Raw genomic sequence first — 22,163 nt, forward strand, 5'->3', positions numbered from 1 at the left:
ATGTCGAAATTGCCCATTTGGATCGCTTTCATGATTCAATGGCACAAATCGCACATGCCATAGGCATTGGAGGAGGAAGGGTGATTTGAATATGATTGTGTGATTGCTACTTCTCCAATTTAATATATTACCGTAGAAAAAAAATTTGAGCTATTTTATAAGTCTTACAATACATATACGGACGTGCCATATGATGCTAACGTGGATGTGACACAACAATCAAATACAGAATTGTTTGAATTATGAACGGTCCTTCTTTGGTTCCTATAGAGACATGGTGATATGGTAGAGCTCAGTTAATTCGTCACTTAAAAAATTATTTTTTAGAATTTTAAATATATAAAGATAATTATAAAAAAGAGATCTATAAATTTTTAAAAATTTATGAATAGGAAGGAAGGGGGATAGTGTGTGATGTAAGTGAACAAAGAGTGTTACTATGTTTCACCTGAAAAAAATAAAAAAATAAAAAAAAAAGGTTTGAAGAATCAGATCCACATTGTCTCTGTGTAAAGAATGATTTTCAAGATATCAGAAAGAATCAAGGTTTTGACAGACCTAAAATCAGGGAGATATAAACAACACTTGAAAAGATTTAGAGAGTAGTTGCAGAAATGTTGAAGAGAGAGAGAGAAAAAAAGACGTTGTGGCTGCTTGTGTTATAAACGAGACAAGGTTAGCCTTTTTTTTTTAAGTTCCAATTTGTTCTCTGTATTTTCTAATTATATGGTATCTTCGCATTTTCAAAATTTTTGAAAATGGCTTTAAATTGTTCTCTAAAAACTCACACTGTGGTAAGTTTCTAAAAAATAGATCCAAGTAGGCAAAAAAATACAATGTGTTTGGTTTTGTATAACTTCTAAAATAGAAAACTGTTTTCATTGTCTCAAACCAGGGTCATACTATATTATGAGACTTCAAACACTAAACCATACAGGGTTTTTGCACTATGAAAAATAGAAAACCAAGAAGCCAGCCCTTGAGCTCTGATTCTGTGAGTAGTAGTGGGAAGTTATATTCCCCCATTAGTGCAATTGTTTTGGTGGTTCTTTAGCTTATTGATGAATAAATTGCAAACTTCTACTTAATTAAATCGAAAAAATCTCTAATGAATTCTGAAATTCAACCAATTGAAATCATTGAAAGTCACATGAAGGAAGGTGTTCAATGGTGTTCTAAGAATCTGGTTGGGAAGGTAATCACAGATAGGGTGATCATTGATCAATGATGTTGGGATTGGCAACATAATAGGTACCCAATTACTTTTAAAATAGTGAAAACTAAAGAGGGCATCTTTCAGTTCACCTTTTGAAGATGAAAGTGTTATGAAGAGAGTTTTGGATTCCAGACCATGGAGTTCTAACAGTGAATTGTTGGTCTTAGTCCCTTGCTGACACATAACATGAACTTTGACCATCAAACTTTTTGTAACTACGAGTTTTGGGTTCAGCTGTTTAACATAGACTTGGAATGTATCACCTATGAGGTGGTATATTTGAAAACTGCAGGAAGCTTCTCATGCTATAAAAAGGTAGTGTGTGGCTGCATTGGGCATATCCTCAAAACACTGCAACGAGGAGTGAGCTCAACAGAATGGATTGATAGGGGGTAATCAATATGGATCATGGATGAAAGCCAAAAGATGTATCCAAAGAAAGGTGAATAAAGAGGGTACTGATACTTTTTTCTGGCTTCCTGAGGATTGCAATGTAGTAGCGGCAAATGCCATTGTTTCAGAGTGACCGGAGAAGATGTTTCTATCCTGAATTTGAGGAAGGTTTCTACGGATATGCTGGTGTGAGTATGCTCCTAAGATTAAGGTTTCTAATCATAAGCAGGCCAGAAGGGAAGTTACAGTTCTTTTAAATTGCTCTTCAATTACTGATTTCGAGCAAGAAATAGTTTGATTTGAATTTTGATTAACTAGGATTTAGAGACGGAAGAAAGAAAGAAAGAAAGAAAGAAAGAAAAACTATTTCCCTAAAATGGGGGGCAAGCATGGGATCCTAGAAACAAGGGAAACAACTACTTGGTACTTTTGCAATATGAGCATGAAACTGTAGATATTTTTGGACCTGATTTGAGATCAAGCTGATGGTGAGTTCTTTCCTAAAATTATGAGGCTTCATTGAAATATAATGCACAACTACTTCTTCAAGCTAATTTTCGGTCCTTCTAGAGCCATATATCCATGTAAACTGACAAGCACATAAGGAATCATAGCATAATGAACCAAATTCCTATTTCTATCTAAAAACCAATACATTTTTTCTATGTGCAACTACAACTAATTCTCATAAGCCATGAAGAATGGGGGCTTGGAGAATATGTTTGTCAATAATGAAATGGAGAGTCATATACCGCGTAGAAAATTACAAAGTAGCAAACAGCTCATTATTACCCCACGCAAGGGAATCCAGATTACATTAGCCTGACACATGTGCGCGGGCGCACAGAGAGAGAGAGAGAGTTGTGACATTTTTTCCCTTCATGCAGTTACTTCTGTTAAGACTTGAAAGACTGCCTCTTTCGTCGGTAGAGCTGGTATTGCTCCTTTCTCTGTTACAGTGAGCGCGCCACAAGCATTTGCAAAAAGAAGAGCTTCTCTTAACTGCTTCTCATCCTGCCAAAAAAAATCATAATCAATATATGGATTTGATTGACCATGCACTAAATGATTTGCACAACAGGTGGAATTAAATCTGTTGATAAGTGAGCAATACCATCTCAAATGCAAAACTGCAGTTACTTTTGTCACCCAAAATCCCATTGAGCGGTTGGTTAAATAGCGAATGGTAGACCAAATGTTCAGAAGGTATTAATAATGCATCGATGATTCGATGGGTAAAATTTATTCTTTTGTTTCTGACCCTCCCTATTATTGTTTCTGGGATAAACTTCATTTTAAATGATGGAAAATTGGATGGAAGAAAAGGCAGGAGGTATAAAAGAGATACACTTCAAATAACGAAAGGAGCATTTCCCTTGTGTTATTTGATTGAGTAGGGAAGAAACGAGAAAAACTAGGAACTAGGAAATAGTAAAAGAAAAGGTCAATAGAGGTGGGGAGGAGAAGATGTTTTCCTCCCATATCTGCCCACTTTTGGGTGAAACAAAAAAGTGTATGGAGAAGATGTTTTCCTCCCATTATCTGCCCACTTTTGGGTAGAACAAAAAGTGCATGGAGAAGAGAGAGAGCTTCTCCCTCATTTGCCTCTCACTTGTACCATACAGTGGGGAGCACTCCTCCTTTCCCCTTCCCTTTCCTTTACTCCATATTTTACCCACAACCAAATACGCTGCAATGTCCTATATGCTGTTACGAGGGTCTCAGCCTTTCAGACACTATAATGACATGCTTGGGTATTTCATAAAATTCAAAAAAATCCACAGGGTCCTAAAACTGAGATAAAAATAAGATGGTAAGTATTTCATTCAAACTAGCATTTAAGATGGAGGACAATAGCTAAATTCACTATCCTCCTCAGAGGAATGTCCTAAAGGGAAATGACAAGGCAATATTTTCATATTCCCACCCATCACAGGGGAAATTCAACATTCCATGAAATCCAAGTTATCCTGGTAAAACAAGAAACAGGCTCTTGCTTCATAATTTGCATCTACAAGACATGCTTGACTCTAAGAGGAGATCAACAATGGTAAGTACAAGTTTCTATCACACAAAAAACATAAAAAATAAATAAATAAATCATCTTCTTACTCAATTCATACATATCTAGTTATCTAGAAAACGTGTTGATAAATTATAACATTAATTTGCAAAAAAATCACATTCTTGATTCTAGAAATGAAAATTTTGAGCTGACTAATTACTTAATTAGGCTTTTCTCGGAGATAAAGGTGCTGAAAGCAAATTTGTTATTTTTTAATGGGAAAAACTATTATGAGGGTGCTCTCGTGGAGCTCACCCGATCAGTGTGGTTGGATGGAAAGGTTGATGTTACAACCTCACAAATAAAAGGGCTATCAGGGCATAAGCTCAATTAGAGCACCATCATAGTAGACTTGCTCTTTTATGAAATGCCAGGTGACTGACATATGTGGGCAGTATATATGAATGATAATCACGTGAATTTCTCATTTATTTTGTACTTGTGTAACCATCAGTGTAGCTTAGAATTAATATTTCCAACTTAATCCACCTCAGGTGAAATTACAATGGATATATATATTATCAACATTTGCAACTAGGAAAAAAATACAATGGATTAGTATATTTATCCTTTCCCAGCTCCTAAATATATATATATATATATATATATATATATATTTATTATTATTATTATTATTATTATTGATAGGAGCACACAAAGTGAACCACATAGCAAAAGCAATTACATTAGTTTATATCACAGAGGAAACAATGATGAACCAATTTTCAAGTCAAGACATAACCAAATGAATCACTGCAAAGATATACCTGATAAAGATTTATGTCAGAAGCTAAACTCTTCAGTATTCCACCCACAAATGCATCACCTGCCCCAGTTGTATCAACAGCTCTAACTTTAACACCAGGAACTCTACCTTTAAATTGCTGCACGAAATGTTGGTAAATGTCAATGACTGAAAAAATTGGATGTGAAATGGAAAAATAAATCAAACTACATAATCATATTTACTCAGCTTAAGCAAACTAAATATCAGTATAGGTTTCACATAGTTATTAAATATCATGCACATGGTCACTATTCAGCAATTGTATGTCACCAGCAGCTTAAGACGATTCTTTGTAAGTCAGAATGTTCAGTTTGTTGGGTTCCTAGTTATGAAAATCAACGAAATTATGTATTGAAGAGAACCAGGAAAATTTCAAGTCCACCACATGGCCTACTAAAATTCAACACACCGAGGGCTTTGACCCCTTTTATAAGGGAAAAAATGAAATGCATAAAATTAAGGTTATTTCTATTGCGATCGGTATTATGAATAAAGTAGATAAAACTTACCTTGGTGTAATATCTGCAACCCTCAGACCCTTCAGTTACTAGCAAAAGCTTAAGGTTGGGATGAAAAAGTTTCTTTAATACCACATTATCATCATAAGGATCATCACCTCCGGTCAAGAATGATATTTCTTCTTCACTAATCTGCCAGTTCATCGAAGAACGCCAGTGAGTTATGTAACATGGTATTTCTATTTGAGTCATAGACACAATCATAAGGCTATTATACTAGCCTTAGGAGCAAATACTTAAGATTATTACATGAATCTCATTATTTAAAAAATAGTACCTTAATAATAACTACGATTATTTCATGAATCTCATAATTTAAAAAATAGTACCTTAATAATATCTGCTTGGTCCCATATGCTCATTATGCCACTCCGAGCTGCATCAGCTGATGGCCATAGTGGCAATCTCAAATTTGGATCATAAGAGAGGATGACACCGGACTTTTTGGCAATGGCCATTGCAGCCAGATGTGTTGACCTACATGGTTCTTCAATCAAGCTAATGGAACCATAGTGGAAAATCCTTGCCTGCATTGGATATGTAAAACTTCTAAACAAATCACCATTCTAGAATCAATAGCTTTTGTGCTATATTCTTGATCAAAGAAAGAAAAAGGAAAGCCAACCTGCTTAATCAGGTCTAGATCAAGTTCTGCTTCACGAAGAAGCATATCAGCACTAGGATTACGGAAAAACATAAATTCACGCTCGCCATCTGCTCTGAGTGTAACAAATGCCAGCGCAGTCCTTGCACTGGGGTCAAAACGTATGCCAGAACTGTTGACTTTGTTTTGTTTCAAAATGTCAGCCAACATATACCCAAAATCATCCTCGCCTACCTAATATGAAATGGGTCGAATTCAGAACTTGAAGTACATTCAAATTAGAGCAAACCAACTATGACAAAGTAATTGCCTGCTAAATGCAGATTAACTAGGAATTTCAGATTTCATTGAGACACTTGAATGAAAAGCATGACAGTTGACTATAACATAGAGTTATTGATCTATGAAACAGACATAAAAGATATTGCTTTCAAGGTAACTTGATGAGCCAAAACATGTAGCAATGGTGAATAATGTATGTTTACGAGAAATTCTAGCATTATGTTGTGGTTGCAAATTGCCAGTCGGTTCCATGAAGCTCCATAAATTATTTTTCAAGGTGTTCAATCTTATAATTTAATCTACAACAATTTTCGCATTGAGCCCACAAATGCTTGTATTTTTTAGTTATATCGAGATCATTAGAATTTTCTCTTATAGTTAAATCACTACCATTCGTGCTGGTTTATTTGACACGAGTGAAGTAACCATATCAAACATGTTACAACATGGAACATACCCAACAAACCCATTTACCAGAAGGACAAGCGGAGAAAAATCATATTTCACTAGAAATCACTTCTAAAACTTCCTTAATCTATATGTAACATGGATGCTATAACTTCAAGTCCCTGCTGAGCTGATAGTTTAAATAAAAGCTTGACTTCATCATCAGGTATGCAAGAAGAAAGAGACAAACAGACCATAAAGTTGTTCCTGTATTCTAAGATTTTGGAATTTGATGAAACTAATATAAATCATGACCTCTATCTGGAATCTGCACTTGAGCTCATGAAGCATAAACAACGATCAAGTTCAAAAGAGAAGATTCTAATAGTAGATCATGAAAAACATTGCTAATATGTCATTTGTTGGGACTATGAGCCAACTCCTATAGATGGAGCAATACAAATATAAATATAGAATGAAAATTCCTCAAGTCTATGACACAAAATGAGTATGAAGAAAGATGTTCAAAAGGCACCTTCCCAATAAAAGCTGAAGAACCTCCGAGTCTTGCTATACAAACAGCCACATTAGCAGGAGCACCGCCTGGTGCTTTTTTGAAGGCAGGGGCTTCCGCAAGCGTAACTCCACCAACTGTTGGCACAAAGTCAACCAACATTTCCCCAAAGCAAACAACTACTGAACTATTCCCCTGTAACACTCCATTTGAATTCGAAGGCAGATCTTTAGAATCACCTGCACAAACGCAATTGCTTTAGAATCAATAACAACTGCAGTCAAATTATGAGTACACCATTGATCAATGAAAAAGAAGACATACTGAGCCTTCTAATATGTAATCTATACAATATAGTAGTTTGTCCGGCTTGGATTGCACATACTGAACTAAATTACATAGTAATTGTTTGGAATGTCTCACCAAGTAAGAACCAATTTTTTGGAACTAATCTTTTTTTCTCCACTTTAAAATTCCCATCTTTTGGATAACAAGAGTAAAACCTTTTGGGGGTCCTCTGCTTTAAAAACCACAATCCCATCTATACAGTGATTCAATCCCTTATTAAACTTAGTTAACCTATATTTATAGTCCCTCCAGACTACTATTCCCAAATCAGGTTCCAAGGTTGTGTGTCCTAAAGAATCTGCAATATTATAATATGAACTCATACAAGAAATGTGATTGTGCTAATTTTCTAATACTATCGGAATATAGGTTGCTTATTGGATCATATACAAATAGCACAAAGACCCATGTTAAAAATGTGAGAACCAAACAAACAGAGTCACACATCAAGGTCGATAGTAATCTACACGAAAAATACACACAAAAAGTGCATCCAATAAAAAAAAATCATGGGTCAGAGAGGGAAGATCTATAATTCCATTATAGATCTATAAAACATACAAATATTACCTCAAAGAAGAAAAATTAGTTGAAAACCAAAAAAAACCCATTATCAAAAACTTAAAACCGAACTTTCATATGCTCAGAAAACAAGATTTCTGAACCAATACAAAGATTTCTTTTTTATCCATTAAAATGATTTCATAAGCTCATAGAGCGAAATTTCTGAGTCAATATAAAGATTATATATATACCCACATAAAAAGCAATTACAGAAGTAGAAAAAAGAAAGCGAAAAAAAAGACGAACCTGAAGTGGGTTTTTCAGCCATTTCAGAGAAACAGAGAGAGCAGAGGTGAAAGAGACAGCTTAAGAGAGAGATTAATGAGAAGAGGAAACGAAGAAAAGTATTTTACCGGAAGAGGAAGAAGAAGAAAAAATGGAAAAAAAACGAGAGAAAAGGAAAAAGTAGGAAGTGGAGAGGTGGATGTAATCTTGGAGGGTGGTCGAAGTTGGCAAGGAAATCAAATTATATGTCATTTACCATTTTTGTCCTCACTGCAATGGCATCTTAGTTTTCCAAAAAAAATAAATGGCATCTTAGTTTCGACTTTATTTAATTTCTTAGTTTTTTCTTTTTGCTTTTTTGCTTTTTTGCTATTTTGTTTTTTTGCTAAAACTTCATTTTTTTACTTGATTATATATATATTCACACATATATATAATCGAGTTAATTCCGAAAAACAAAAAAATAATAAATGGACAATCTAATTGGGATTTTTTCTTGAAAAAAAGAAAGAAAAGAAAATGGAATCCAAGTGATTATTTATTATCTGTTAATAATATATATAAAAAAGATAGATGTCATTAGATTTTTTTTTTGCAACCGTCGAGTTTCCCTTTGAAATGGGAGGAAGCGTCATTTGACTACAGCTGTGGTAATTTCTCTTTCTCATAAATACACTAATTTTCTTTTTCTTTTTTCTTTTTTTGGTTAATTTATTTTTAACATAAATGACAAAAAAAAAAAAAAAAAAATGGTAATACTTGATTCTTTATTTATAAGTTGAAGGCAAGATCGCTAGAGTGCATATTTTTTTTATTTTTGGTAAGTAAATTTGGTGAATTTAGCATTAAGGGAATGTGAATACGGTAAAATTTTCAGTCACACCGAATACTTGCACTAAATTGCCTAACCGAACTAAGTGGAGATATTTACTTTCTTATTTATTACATAATTAACTAATTAAAAGAGTAGGTCTAACAATTCATTACAAATATTTGATACAAGAATTATTTTTTTAAATAAAATCTTTAATTGCAAATAATATGGTGGATGGGGAGATGCTCCTTTTACTAAAAAGAGGCATTGAAAAAAAAAAAAAATTAAAACATATATTTATATACTATTATATATATAGTTCTTTGATGAGAACATCACAAAATTTGTCACCGTTACTAAAAGTTTATTGTTAAAAAATAGGCAATTTGAATTTAGTAATGAAAACAGCATCAATTTAGAAATTTAAAATGTGAGATGAAAGAAGTTGCGCACAAGGGTCCAAAAGGGCAATGGGATTTTTCTAGGATAGACTTCATGGGAGAAAACGAGACTCAAGGTCTCATTGTGAAATACGAAGTTGATCCTTTGTCCCTTAAATATGAAAATGGTTGTTGATTATTATGTTTCTTGAAAATGAAACTCTTTTGAATGGTATTTATTTTCTTTTACTTAGATGAGAATGAAAGCGACAAAAAAATATAAGTAAACAAAATAATTAAAGAAAAGGAACAGGACAAAAAAAAAAAAAAGGGTATATTGCTATAATTTTCTTTTTTCTTATTTGATAGAAATAAAAAATAAAAGAAGAGAAAAGAGTTTTTTTTTTTTTTTTTTTTGGGACACCGACCATTTATTTTTATTTCACAAGGACTTGAACCCTACACTTTTTACTTTGAAGTCAGTTGTTAAACTGCTAAAGGCCATGCTTTAGCCGACCATTTGGCTCAAGAGAATCAAGCTACAGGAGATGGAGTTGAAATTTATCATGTTCAAATGCCCGTTACCGACAAACTAATTGACATACGTACTATTTTATCATGGATGGAATTAGGATTTAGGTTCAGGGGACACAAAGTAATACTTCATAAATTATATACTTATATGTATAAAAAAAATTCATTTCCAAGGTTGTTTTTGAAAGAAAATAAATTTCAGAGAGGGCATAAAGTAATTTTTTTTCAAATATTATACTAATACATATAATAAATTTAATGGACTAGGGGGACACGTGCCCCCTGAATCAAACTGGTTCCGTCCCTGCCTTTTGTTAAAGGGCGTTCAAACTTTTTCTGGACCCATAATCTCGACTTTGACTAACGGTAAGTCAATTAATTAAATGTTTTTTGTGAAAAAATATTATTAGATTATTATATTAATAAAAAGAACGGAAAAAATATTTAGTTTAGAACAAAAAAACAAGAGGTGATTTTAAGAAATCTGTCTTACTATTTTCTTTTGTACTTTCTCATACCAAAACAGACTATAAAGAGGTAGAGACGTCCTAGAAAAAACAGACCACCGCACTTGGGATAGTCTCACCTATTGGACTACGACCACCTCTTGTTTGATGAAGCGGTTGTAGTTGTGAGGATGGTTAATGCACATAACCAACTTTCCAATCAACATCGTGTGACATGAACAATCCGTGATTTGGAAGGATATTATTGTAGGTAAAATGCCCCTCTTCAAGGGGTGCTTGATTTTGTCAACTATTTTCATACGTGACCATATTTTCTCTCCAATAGGTCTAAAACAATTACAATTTCAGGTTTGAATTAATATCTTCTACTGTCATAATTATTTGTTTTAGGTAAGGTTGATCCTTCCGCTTAGGAAAAAAAACAGAAAAGAAAAAGAGAGAATTTCTCCTTTTAAGTGTGGGACTAAGATCCTCTGCTATAAGCGAGTAGAGTCCGACAGAAAAAAAAGAACGACGTTAAAAAAAATTAAAAAATAAAAATAAAATATCATCTTCTGCTTCAGCGCCTCCCTATTAAAAAAAAAAACAAAATATCATCTTCTACTTCAGCGTCTCCCTCCCTCATAACCGTCCCGTACGCCATCTCCCTCTCTCGTCATGGTGTACCTCAAAATAGCATAGTTGTACTGGGTTGTTCAGGCATTACCTAAAAAAAAAATAGAAAAAAAAAATTAAAGAAAGGAAAAAAAAATATTCTCAACACTTTTTTTTTTCAACACCTTTAATGTTTTTCTCAACTTATTTAATTTTACTCTCAACACTTTTTAATCTTTTTATCAATACTTTTTAATCTTTTTCTTAACACCTTAAATCTTGTCCTCAACAATTTTGAATCTTTTTCTCAATACATTTAATGTTGTTATCAATACATTTAATCTTATTCTCAACATTTTTTAATCTTGTTTTCAAAAGTGTTGAGACTAAGATTAAAAGGTATTGAGGTAATGATAAAAATGTGTTAAGTTAGAGATTAAAGGTATTGAAAATAAAATTAAATAGTGTTGAGAATAAGATTAAAAAATGTTGAAAATAAGATTAAATATGTTGACAATAAGATTAAAAGGTGTTAAGAAAAAAGATTAAAGGTGTTGATAACAAGATTAAAATGTGTTGAGAAAAAAAATTTAAAAAAAAAGTGTTGAAGGGGTTGAGAAAAAAATTAAAGATGTTGATAGTAAGATTAAATAATGTTGAGAATAAGATTAAATGGTGTTGAGAACCAGATTAAATGTATTAAGATAACGATTAAAAGTGTTGAGATAAAGATTAAAATGTATTGAGGTGATGATTAAAAGGTGTTGAGTTACAGATTAAAGGTGTTGAAAACAAAATTAAATGGTGTTGAAAACAAGATTAAAGATATTGAGAAAAAAGATTAAAAAATGTTGAGAAACAAGATTAAAGGTATTGAAAAAAAAGATTAAAAAGTGTTGAAAATAAGATTAAAGGTGTTGAGAATAAGATAAAAAAAAGTATTGAGAACAAGATTAAAGAGATTGAGAATAGGATTAAAGGTGTTGAGAAAAAATGAAAAAAGGTGTTAATAACAAGATTGAAGGTGTTGAAAAAAAAGATTAAAAAGTATTGAGAGCAAAATTAAAGGGGTTGAGAAAAAAGATTAAAAAGTGTTGAAAGGTATTGAGATAAAGATTAAAAATGTTGAGATAAAGATTAAAAGATATTGAGGTAATGATTAAAATGTGTTGAGTTAGAGATTAAGGTGGTGAAAACAAGATTAAATGGTGTTGAGAACAAGATTAAAGAGGTTTATAATAAGATTAAAGGTGTTGAGAAAAAAGATTAAAAAGTGTTGAGAACAAGATTAAAGGTGTTTAGAATAAGATTAAAGGTATTGAGAAAAAAGATTAAAAAATGTTGAAAGGTAGTGAGGTAAAAATTAAAAGGTATTGAGGTAAAGATTAAACGTGTTGACATAAAAATTAAAAGGTATTGAGGTAAAGATTAAACGTGTTGACATAAAAATTAAAAGGTATTGATGTAATGATTAAAAGGTGTTAAGTTAGAGATTAAAGGTGTTGAAAACAAGATTAAATGGTGTTGAAAACAAGATTAAAAAGTGTTGAAAACAAGATTAAAGGTATTGAGAACAAGATTAAAAAGTGTTGAGAACAAGATTAAAAAGTGTTGATAACAACATTAAATGTGTTGAGAAGAAAGATTAAAAATTGTTGAGGATAAAATTTAAGGTATTGAGAAAAAAATTAAAAAGTATTGAGAACAAGATTAAAAGTGTTGAGAATAAGATTAAAAAGTGTTAATAAAAAGTGTTGAGAACAAAATTAAATAACTTAAAAAAAATATTAAAGGTGTTGAGAAAAAAAAAAAAAAAAAAAAAGTGTTTGAAAATATTTTATTTTCTCTTTTTTCTTCCTATTTTATTTTTTAGGTGATGCCTGAGAAACCCAGTACAACTATGCTATTTTAAGGTACATCGTGACGAGAAAGGGAGATGGCGTACGGGACAATGATGAAGGAGGGAGGTACTGAAGCAGAAGAGCTTTTTTTTTTTTTTCCTTTTTTTTCTTTTTCTTTTTCTTTTTGTTTTGGTAGGAAGGCGCTGAAGCAAAAGAGGACATTTTATTTTCCTTTTTTTCTTTCTATATATATATATATATATATATTTAACATCATTCATTTTTCGGTTGGACTTTAAAGTTATCAATTTAAAAAAAATCCTTTCTTTCACTACAGCATGAGTACAACACGACCCGTTTACAGCAGAGAATCTTAGTCCGTAAGTGTGACTTCTTGATTTATTCGGGTTAATCACATAAAATTTATTTTTAAAAAATAATATATATTTAATAAATAAATAAATATTAAAATATTTTTGTTAAAAACCATTTGGTCCAGATTCAATATACATATATATCTTGAGACTATATATTCCAATACCAACAATACATAATTACCCAAAATATCGAGACTGAAAAATTCACATAATGGGTTTAAGCTGTAATTTGGGCGTATCATCAATCTAGCTCACTTTGAATTATGGCCGGTTAGCCAAATAACCTAAGCCTGTTACCAAATATGGGTCATAGATCAATACAAATGACTCAATTGACTTAACCTACTTTAATGGGCCAATTCCAAATTGCTAACTAATCAAGCCCACTTGGAGATTAGGTTAGTTAAATAAAATTATAATTATTCTTTATATATATATATGATGAGTGCTCAAATGTGATGCATTTTAACACCTAAGTTAGGGTATTTTAGTCCATTCACTATCTTATTTTCATGTCTTAGATACTTATTTGTGTTTTTGCTTATTTCAGGTCAATAAAATTCAAATAGGCTAATAAGTGCCATTTAGTTCAATTTTGGAGCTAAGGAGTAAAGTTAGAAAGAAGCCAAGAAAATTGCACCAGAGGAGCTTCGATTGATCGAAGGGAATCCCGATCGATCGAAGATGTTTACAATCGATCGAAATGAGGCGATGCCAGCTCAGCAAAGTGGATAAGGCTGGAAGATATTTTGATGCCACGTTAGCTTCGATCGATCGAAGTTAAGTGTTGGATCGATCAAGAATCTTCGATCGATCGAAAATACTACTGGCAGTGTGCTGTCTAATTCCCAAGCGCGCCAGACTCTACCTAACTTGTGTAGTTGTTAATTTCCTCCAATCATAGGCTTTATTTCTGATTTGGTGCATGCTCAAAGAGGCTTGTATATAATCTAAATGAACCAATTTGGTAGAGGAGCTTTTTATCATTTTACTTTTACATTTTAATTTTAATTTTCTCTCTCTAGAAAAGTTAGAGATTAGGGTTAGAAGAAAAGAGAGGAGTGGAGGCACCAAGAACACATCTCAAGATCTACACACACTCTCTCTAGAATTCAACAAAGAAGAAGAGGAAAAAGATGGAGCCATGTTTGGGGATTGCCCTTGAGGGTTCCAAGATCATATCCACCTCCTCCATGATTGGCTAGACTTTTCCTTGGGACTTGGATGAGCCCCAAGTTTGTAATCTAAACCTCTATCTTTTTCATACTTTTTGGGGAATAATATCTTGTAATTAGTGTTTTAGCTTTGTGAATAAAATGAATCTTGGTATATTTATATGATTTCTATGGTTTAATTCTTCCTATTAATTCTCTAGTTTATTTACATGTCTATATGTGATTAAATTGGGAATTATGTCTTACATGATTCATATGAATTAATTCTTTTTATTGATTCTCTATGTGATTACATGTTGTCTTATGTGTGATTATTTGGGAATTGATCTCTACACTAAGTTTTCTATATTAATTGTATGTCTATATGTGGTTAATTGAGAATCTAGTGATGGCTAGACATGGTTTTTATTAGATGAGTTTTTCAATTAATTTGATAGATTATACTTATGCTTGATGGGTTGTTCTACAATTTAATTCATGCTTGTAAGTAGGTAAACAATCTTTACTTGATTTGATATTTCATGGCTTATTATTGCAAAGTTCATGATTCTCTAGATTGATGTGTACTACAATTGTGACTAGTTTGATGGGTCATGCTTAGAATTGATGGATTGTGCTACACTTAGTTTATTTGTCAGTTAAGTAGACAATTCATACATGAATTTGATGGTCCATGCTTAATATTACAATTGGTAGTCGCATTTTGTTCACAAGAAAGTTTTCCTCAAATTAGTTGAAAGTGTGTGGTTTGGTGAACGTGCTTGGTGGCGATTCCAATGTACCCCAAGACCTCACTTCTCATCTCTTAAATCCCTAACCAACTTAGTTTATTTTAATTGCATTTTAATTAATTGAATTTTAGTTTAATTCAAATAATTAATCTTTCCCTTGCAATCTTGTGATCCACTAGAGTCAAAGTTAAATTCCAACATGTATAATCCCTTGGGACGATCCCTACTCACTCTTGCTACGTTAGTAGTAGTGATGGTAGTGGTTTTTATAAATTTAAATTTGACCAAAAAGGTTTTTCTTGAACTGCACATTCACTACATTATTTTGGCGTATACAAGCGGCCTCGTCAGATTTTGGCGCCGTTGCCGGGGATTAACAGTTTTGTTGGAATTAGACTAGATAATAGTGTTCATTTGATTGCTTCTATTTATATTTTATATTCCATTGTATATTCTTTTCTTACTCTTGATATTATTTGTTCAATTAGTTACTTGACTACAAGAAAGGAAAACTTTGGAACTTGAAGCAATCACTGGAGTTTAAAGCTAACATTAAAATTTGAAGTTGTTTAAGGACCGTTGTGAGCAATTCTTAGAACTCTTGTACTTTAATTGTGCACTTCTTTGCATGCTTGTGATAGCCCTTGTTGAGGCTCATTATATTGCTTAAATTTTTGTCCAAGCATCGGCCCTTGTGGAGACCAATATTTTATTGCATTTGGATTTTAATTGTGAATGGAAGAATTGTTTGATCCAAGTTTGGGGGGAAATTACATCTTTTCACCTTATGCCCCTCCATCATATTTTAATCCTTATAAGATTGAGTCCAATATTCAACATGCATTATTTTATCATGGACTTGATCACTCTTTTAATCCTCCTTATAACTATTGCCCTCCTCCTCCATTTTATGAAGAACCACCTCCATCACCTTATTCACCCGAGTTTCAAGAAAAAGTGTTAGCTCTACTTGATGGACTTAATTCTCAAACTCAACTTATTCTTTCACATTCTTAAATTTTAGTCAAGCTTGAAGCTCAAGTTGAGCAAATTGCAAGTACTCTTTCTTGTCAAGAGGAGGAGGAAGAGGCAAATAAAAAAATGGCAAGAACTTTAATTTATATAGATGAGGATGATGGGAGTGAAGAGGAAGAAGTAGCAAGTGAGTAATTTGAGGAATTAATGAGTCCACCAATAGCTAATCCAATAGAGTATAATTTGTTAATGAGGACTTTCCTTGTTTTGATCATGATTTTATCTCGGCCATTGCTATTTTAGAGAGTGAGGAGACGGTGACCACTATAGAGGTAGCAGAGGAGAAGGAGGAACTTGTTGAAGATAACCTTCCTTCTATTATCTCCAAAGACCCTCTTGAAACATGCCTTTTCGAAATGTATAAAAATTGTGGTTTTGACCTTGAAAGCTCCAAAAATGAAATAAACTCGCTAATGGACTCCTTAGCTAACTTGGAAGGTGAGGAGATGGTGATTTTTGAGGAAGAGAAAAATGATGAAGAGAAGGTGTTTTTTGATATTCTAATTGAGTCTTTGAAAGACTTTGCCTTGCGAAGTGCAAGGCTGTTTGTCATTAATTTTATTTTCAAGACCATGAATGAAAGGAACGAAATCATCTCTTTCATTTCTTTTTAAGTTATTCTTTTGGTGGATGATTTCATTGTTATATGTTGGTTTCCTTGATGGAGTCGCCACAACCAACAAAGCTTGAAGAGTTGTGTGTGAATTTAGGAGGTGGCCAAGTTTTACATTTATATAAAACCACTACTACCTTTCTCTATATAAATATAGATAGGGCGAGTAGGGATCGTCCCAAGGGATTTGATGGTGTATCGAATTGTGAAACTATGGTAATTAAGGTTAGTAGGTCGAATGATCACATAATTGTTGATTGATTGGTTTATTATACTAAATGAGCTAAACTATAATAAAGCAATGCAATAAGATAGAGAGTAAGTAAGAAGGAAAGGTCTTGGGGTGTAGAGATCACCACCAAACAATACTATTCCAAACCATAATCAAGTGACTAATGAGGGAAATGAATGTGTTGCAACAATGTTGTGTGCGTAAAAGACATTCAATTGGTAAGGGTGACTCAACAAGTGCAAATTGTCTCAATCAACATGTGTGAGGCCACAATATATCTATTGGTAGAGGAATATATTGTCTAAACATCATGTGAAGATAACAAAATAACAATTCAAGTCATTGAACCTTTCATTAAGCCTTTCTTCCGTGATGAACTGTTGGCACCAGTCCTACATTTTGTCTCTGCGGACCGAGGAGAAAGGGGGCTCGGCAGGAAGAGGATTGTACCATGAGAGAAGCAAGGAGGTCAACCTCTTTCAAATATACAACATGGATTCTGGCAATGCAATGTAGTTGGACTCTCATGTCGATCCGAATGAATCATCCTTTCCACGGAGGTAAATCTTTGCCTGCTAGGCAAGAGGATAGCAAGTTAAAAATTCTGTCTCGGTAGGACATGTATTTCTATTACTATGAAATTCATAAATGAAGTAATTAATGTTGGGGTTACCATTATCCTTATAGTCCAAGCAATCTATAAGGATGACTTAGTTAAACATGCATTATCTAAACATCATGTGAGATGTACAAAATATCTATTGGGAGAGGAATAAATTGTCTAAACACATGTGAAAGATACAACATATCATAACTAGTCATTAATCCTTCATTAAGCTCAAAATTCCATTACACCACAATATTAGAGCATATGCCTCTTGCATTCAAAAGCATGGAACATCAAAGAACAAGCATGAATTGTTTCCCCAACTAACACTACACTACTTAAAAGAGAAGCACAATCCATCAAGGAATAAGTATGAACCATCTAGAGACATAACAAGAGCATTACATTAAGAACTTCATATTTTGGCAATCTCAAGATTAAAGGCATTAATACACATAGACATGTATCAATAACATTAAATCTAGAGGTGAGCATCTACTCTAGCATACATAGACATATAGATAGAGAAATTGATCAATTAGAAGCATTAATCCATAGAACTCAATGAATAATCAAGATCTTCATAAGTTCAAGAATCAAAATATGCATTACAACACAAATCCCTCAAAATTACACAAGATTAGGTAAAGAAAGCATGTTTGGGGCTAACTCTAGCCCCAATAAGATGTCTAGCCACTCATGGTAGTGATGATCCAACCCTCAAGGGCTAACTCCATGGCTGCTCTTTGTTGGTGAAGATCTCCTCCAATGGTTGCTCTAGCTTCCTCCCTTCTTCCTCTCCAAGAATAGCCTCCAAGATGATTTTCAATGTGTGACAAGAGACTCTAGAGCCTCTCCAAAAAGTGTATCATATTCCTTATATAGGTAGGTCAAATACACCCTATGATGAGCTGTGGTCGTGCAAGGCATATTCTCCAATGATTGGATGAAGGACGGAATAAATGAGCTGGACTTTAACTTTTTCTCGCTGGAGGAAGTTCGATCGATCGAACCTTAACTTGGATCGATCGAAGATGGGTTCGATCGATCGAACTGCATCTTGGATCGATCGAAGTGGTCTGACTCCTCCGGATAAGGATAAGGCTGAGATATTTCGAAGATATTTATGGGGAAAAGGACAAAAGTGGTTGGTAGGCGTACAGCTATGGATAAGATCAATCATTTGAATAGGACAAAATAGGGTTCGATCGATCGAAGGTGATGTTGGATCGATCGAACTTGGAATTTCAGCAAAGGCCAAGGTTGGATCTATCGAGAAGTACTGTGATCGATCATAGATGTTCGATCGATCGAACTCTAAGTTGGATCGATCGAACTTTTCAGCTGCACAACTTTGATTCCTTTTTGCTCCTTTCTTTCTCCACTTTGCTCCCTCCTTTGGTTTATCTCAGGATTGCTTCAATTAAGCTCTTATTTGGCTGAGTTAGCTCAATTTTGGGATTAGTGCCTGAAAATATAAATAACACGTAATAAGTCTAAAACGGCAAAGTAAGATAGATAAAGGTACTAGAATGCTTAAGCTTAACGGGTTTAAATGCGCACTTTTCAGTGCTCATCATTATAAGTGAGACATTCAATGAGAAAATGGAAAAAAGGGTCAATAAAGATGTTTCATATCCAGTCTTTAATACTTTCGACTAGTGAATCGAACCAACGTCTTGCTAGAGACGTTAAATACTAGCATTTGTAGAGTTCACAACTCTATTCCTTCCACATTTTTTTTAATTTTTTTTTATTTATTTCTTGTGGCGTCTAGATATGTTCCATTGCACTTCATTGTCAAAAATCAGGTTTTTAGACCATATTCATGCATTTTGGGCCCTTAGAAAATTTATGCCTTTGAAATTTTTTCAAAATTCAGCAATTTGTGCCCAGGCAGTTCGATCGATCGAAAACTTTTTCGATCGATCAACGCTTATTCTGATCGATCGAACATGGTCTCAATCAAACAAAAATAATTTCGGTCGATCGGAATTGCGTCGGAAATTTTTGTTCCCAAGGCATCATTCTACAAGCTTTTCGATCGATTGAGCACTGTTCATAAAAAAATAATAAAAAATAATAAAAAATTGCATCCCTTATTTCCTTGCATTTTTTTTTTGTTTTATTTTATGTGTGTACATAAAAAAAAAAAAAAAAAAAGAGTTTTTATTTTTATTTTTCATTATTTTGTTCTTGCATCTTTTCTTACTTTTTATTTTCCATTTCTAGCATTGTCCATATTCTTTTATTTCATTTTACCTTCTTTATTTTTCTTTTTCATTTTGTTTATACATCTTTGCATTTTATTTCTTGCATTTTGTATATACTTGCTATCATTAAATGAAAAATATATTAAAAAAAAAATCACCATTGTGCCCTTATATGTAGTCATGCTACTTTCATGTTTTAATTAGGGCTTAATCTCTTATCTCTCTTGCATATTGTGCTATATTGCCTTAGAATGCTTAATTTGGTTATCTTTATCCCATTTGATATTTGATGTGAGTTTGCTAGTGTGGTTATTCAAGTAGGTTGTTGATTCCAAGTTTGGGGGGGCACTCTTTCCCAATGGCACCAAATGCCTAATTTTGAACTGAAAGTGCAGAAAATCCGATGCTAAGCCCCAATGATGGTAACAAGAATGAAAATTTGAAAAATAGATGGAAGAATGTACACAAGAATGAAAAATAAAAAGAAATGAGGGAGGAATAGAGTTGTGAAACTCTACGAATACTAGTGTTTAACATCTCTAGCAAGACGTTAGGTCAACTCACTAATCAAATGAATCAAAAACTGGATATGAAACATCCTTATTGACCCTCTTTTTACTTTTCTCATTTAATGTCCCACTTATGACAATAAAATCATCCTCCAAAAGAATGACTTGAAAAGAAATGAAAGAGTTGATTTTGTTCCTTTCATCCACGGTTTTGAAAGCAAAATCAATCATGGTTAGCCTTGCCTCAATTTTGTGCTCTTGAAGTGTATTTAAAGAATCACTTCCTTTGTGAATTGGCAAATCAATGTCTTTCAAAGACTCATTTGGAATATCAAGGAACACCTTCTCTTCATCATTTTTCTCCTCAAAAATCACCATCTCCTCACCTTCCAAGTAAGCTAAGGAGTCCATTAGAGAGTTTATTTCATTTTTGGAGCTTTCAAGGTCAAAACCACAATTTTTATACATTTCAAAAAGGCATTCCTCAAGAGGGTCATTGGAGATAATAGAAGGAAGGCCCTCTTCAACAAGTTCCTCATCCTTCTCTCCTACCTCAAGTGTGGTCAACATCTCCTCACTCTCTAAAGTAGCCATGTCATAGATAAAATCATAATCAAAACAAAGAAAGTCCTCATTAATCATGTTATGCTTTATTGGATTAGCCACTAACTCACTTGCCACTTCCTCCTCTATACAAGATAGAGTACTAGGCATTAGCTCACTTGTTTCATTTTCCTCTTCACTTTCGTTATCCTCATCTATATACATTAAAGTTTTTGCCATTTTTTCATTTGCCTCTTCCTCCTCTTCTTGACAAGAAAGAGTACTTGCAATTTGCTCAACTTGAGCTTCTAACTTGGCTAAAGTTTGAGAATGAGAATTAATAAGTGGAGCTTGTAAAATATACACATCAAGTAAAGCTAACACTTTTTCTTCAAATCTGGGTGAATACTTAGAAGGTGGTGGAGTTGGTTCATCATAAAATGGTAGGGGAGGGTAATAGTCATAAGAAGGATTAAATGAGTGATTAAGTCCATAATAAGATGATGCATGAAATGAATTGGACTTAATCTCATAAGGATTAAAATATGATGGAGTAGCATAAGGTGAAGGGATATAATTCCCCCCCAAACTTGGATCAAACAATTCCTTCATTCACAATTAAAATCCAAATGCAACAAATAATGGCCTCAACAAGGGCCTATGCTTGGACTTAAAATTTAGCAATGAAATAAGCCTCAACAAGGGCTATCACAAGCATGCAAAGAAGTGAAACAATTAAAATACAAGAGTTCCAAGAATTACTCACAACGGTCCTTTAGCACTTCAACTTCAAATTTTAATATTAGCTTTAACCTCCAATTAGTGCTTCAAGTTCCAAAGTTTGCCTTCCTTGTAGTCAAGTACCTAATTGAGCAAATAATAATGAGAACAAGAGAAAAGAATATACAATGAAAAATAAAATACAAATAGAAGCAATCAAATGAACACTGTTGTCTAGTTTAATTCCAACAAAACCGTTAATCCCCGGCAATGGCGCCAAAATTTTACGAGGGCCATTCCTATACGCCAAAATTGATATAGTGAATGTGCGGTTCAAGAAAAGCCTTTTAGGTCAAGTTTAAATTTTTAAAAACCACTGCCAACACTACTACTAAAGTAGCAAGAGTGAGTAGGGATTGTCCCAAGGGATTATACATGTTGGAAATTAACTTTGACTCTAGCGTATCACAAGATTGCAAAAGAGAGATTGATTGTTTGAATTAAACTAAAATTCAATTAATTAAAATGCAAGTGAAAGTAAACTAGTGAAAGATAGGGATTTAAGAGCTGAGAAGAGAGGACTTAGGGTGTTGGAATCACCACTAAGCTCATGTAATTAACCACTTGCTTTCCATTAATGGGGAATACATTGTTGTGAACAAAATGCGACTACCAATTGTAATATTAAGCATAGACCATCTAATTTAAGCATGAATTGTCTTACCTAAACTAATTGTAGCACAACCTATCTAGTTTAAGCATGACCCATCTAGGTAGTAACAATTGTAGCACACATCAATCTAGAGAATCATGGACTTTGCAATAATAAGCCATGGAATATCTAAGCAATCATAGATTGTCTACCTACCTACAAG

At 33.2% G+C, this 22,163-nt stretch overlaps 1 protein-coding gene across 1 annotated transcript; it reads right to left on the reverse strand.

The window, feature by feature from the left end:
• Positions 1-2,243: 2,243 nt before the first annotated feature.
• On the reverse strand, positions 2,244-8,300 carry LOC132271907 (probable fructokinase-7). The gene is made up of 7 exons (XM_059773415.1): positions 7,925-8,300; positions 6,788-7,005; positions 5,605-5,817; positions 5,309-5,506; positions 4,971-5,111; positions 4,442-4,558; positions 2,244-2,623 (listed from the first exon to the last, which is right to left on the reverse strand). Exons 1-7 carry the CDS (start codon positions 7,944-7,946, stop codon positions 2,489-2,491), a joined length of 1,044 nt encoding a protein of 347 aa, XP_059629398.1. The 5' UTR covers positions 7,947-8,300; the 3' UTR covers positions 2,244-2,488.
• Between the last annotated feature and the right edge of the window lie 13,863 nt (positions 8,301-22,163).

This window comes from Cornus florida, unplaced genomic scaffold, assembly GCF_030987335.1.
Source record: "Cornus florida cultivar Cherokee Brave unplaced genomic scaffold, ASM3098733v1 CherokeeBrave_3.0.0_Hap2_Chr08, whole genome shotgun sequence".
Classification (NCBI taxonomy): domain Eukaryota; kingdom Viridiplantae; phylum Streptophyta; class Magnoliopsida; order Cornales; family Cornaceae; genus Cornus; species Cornus florida.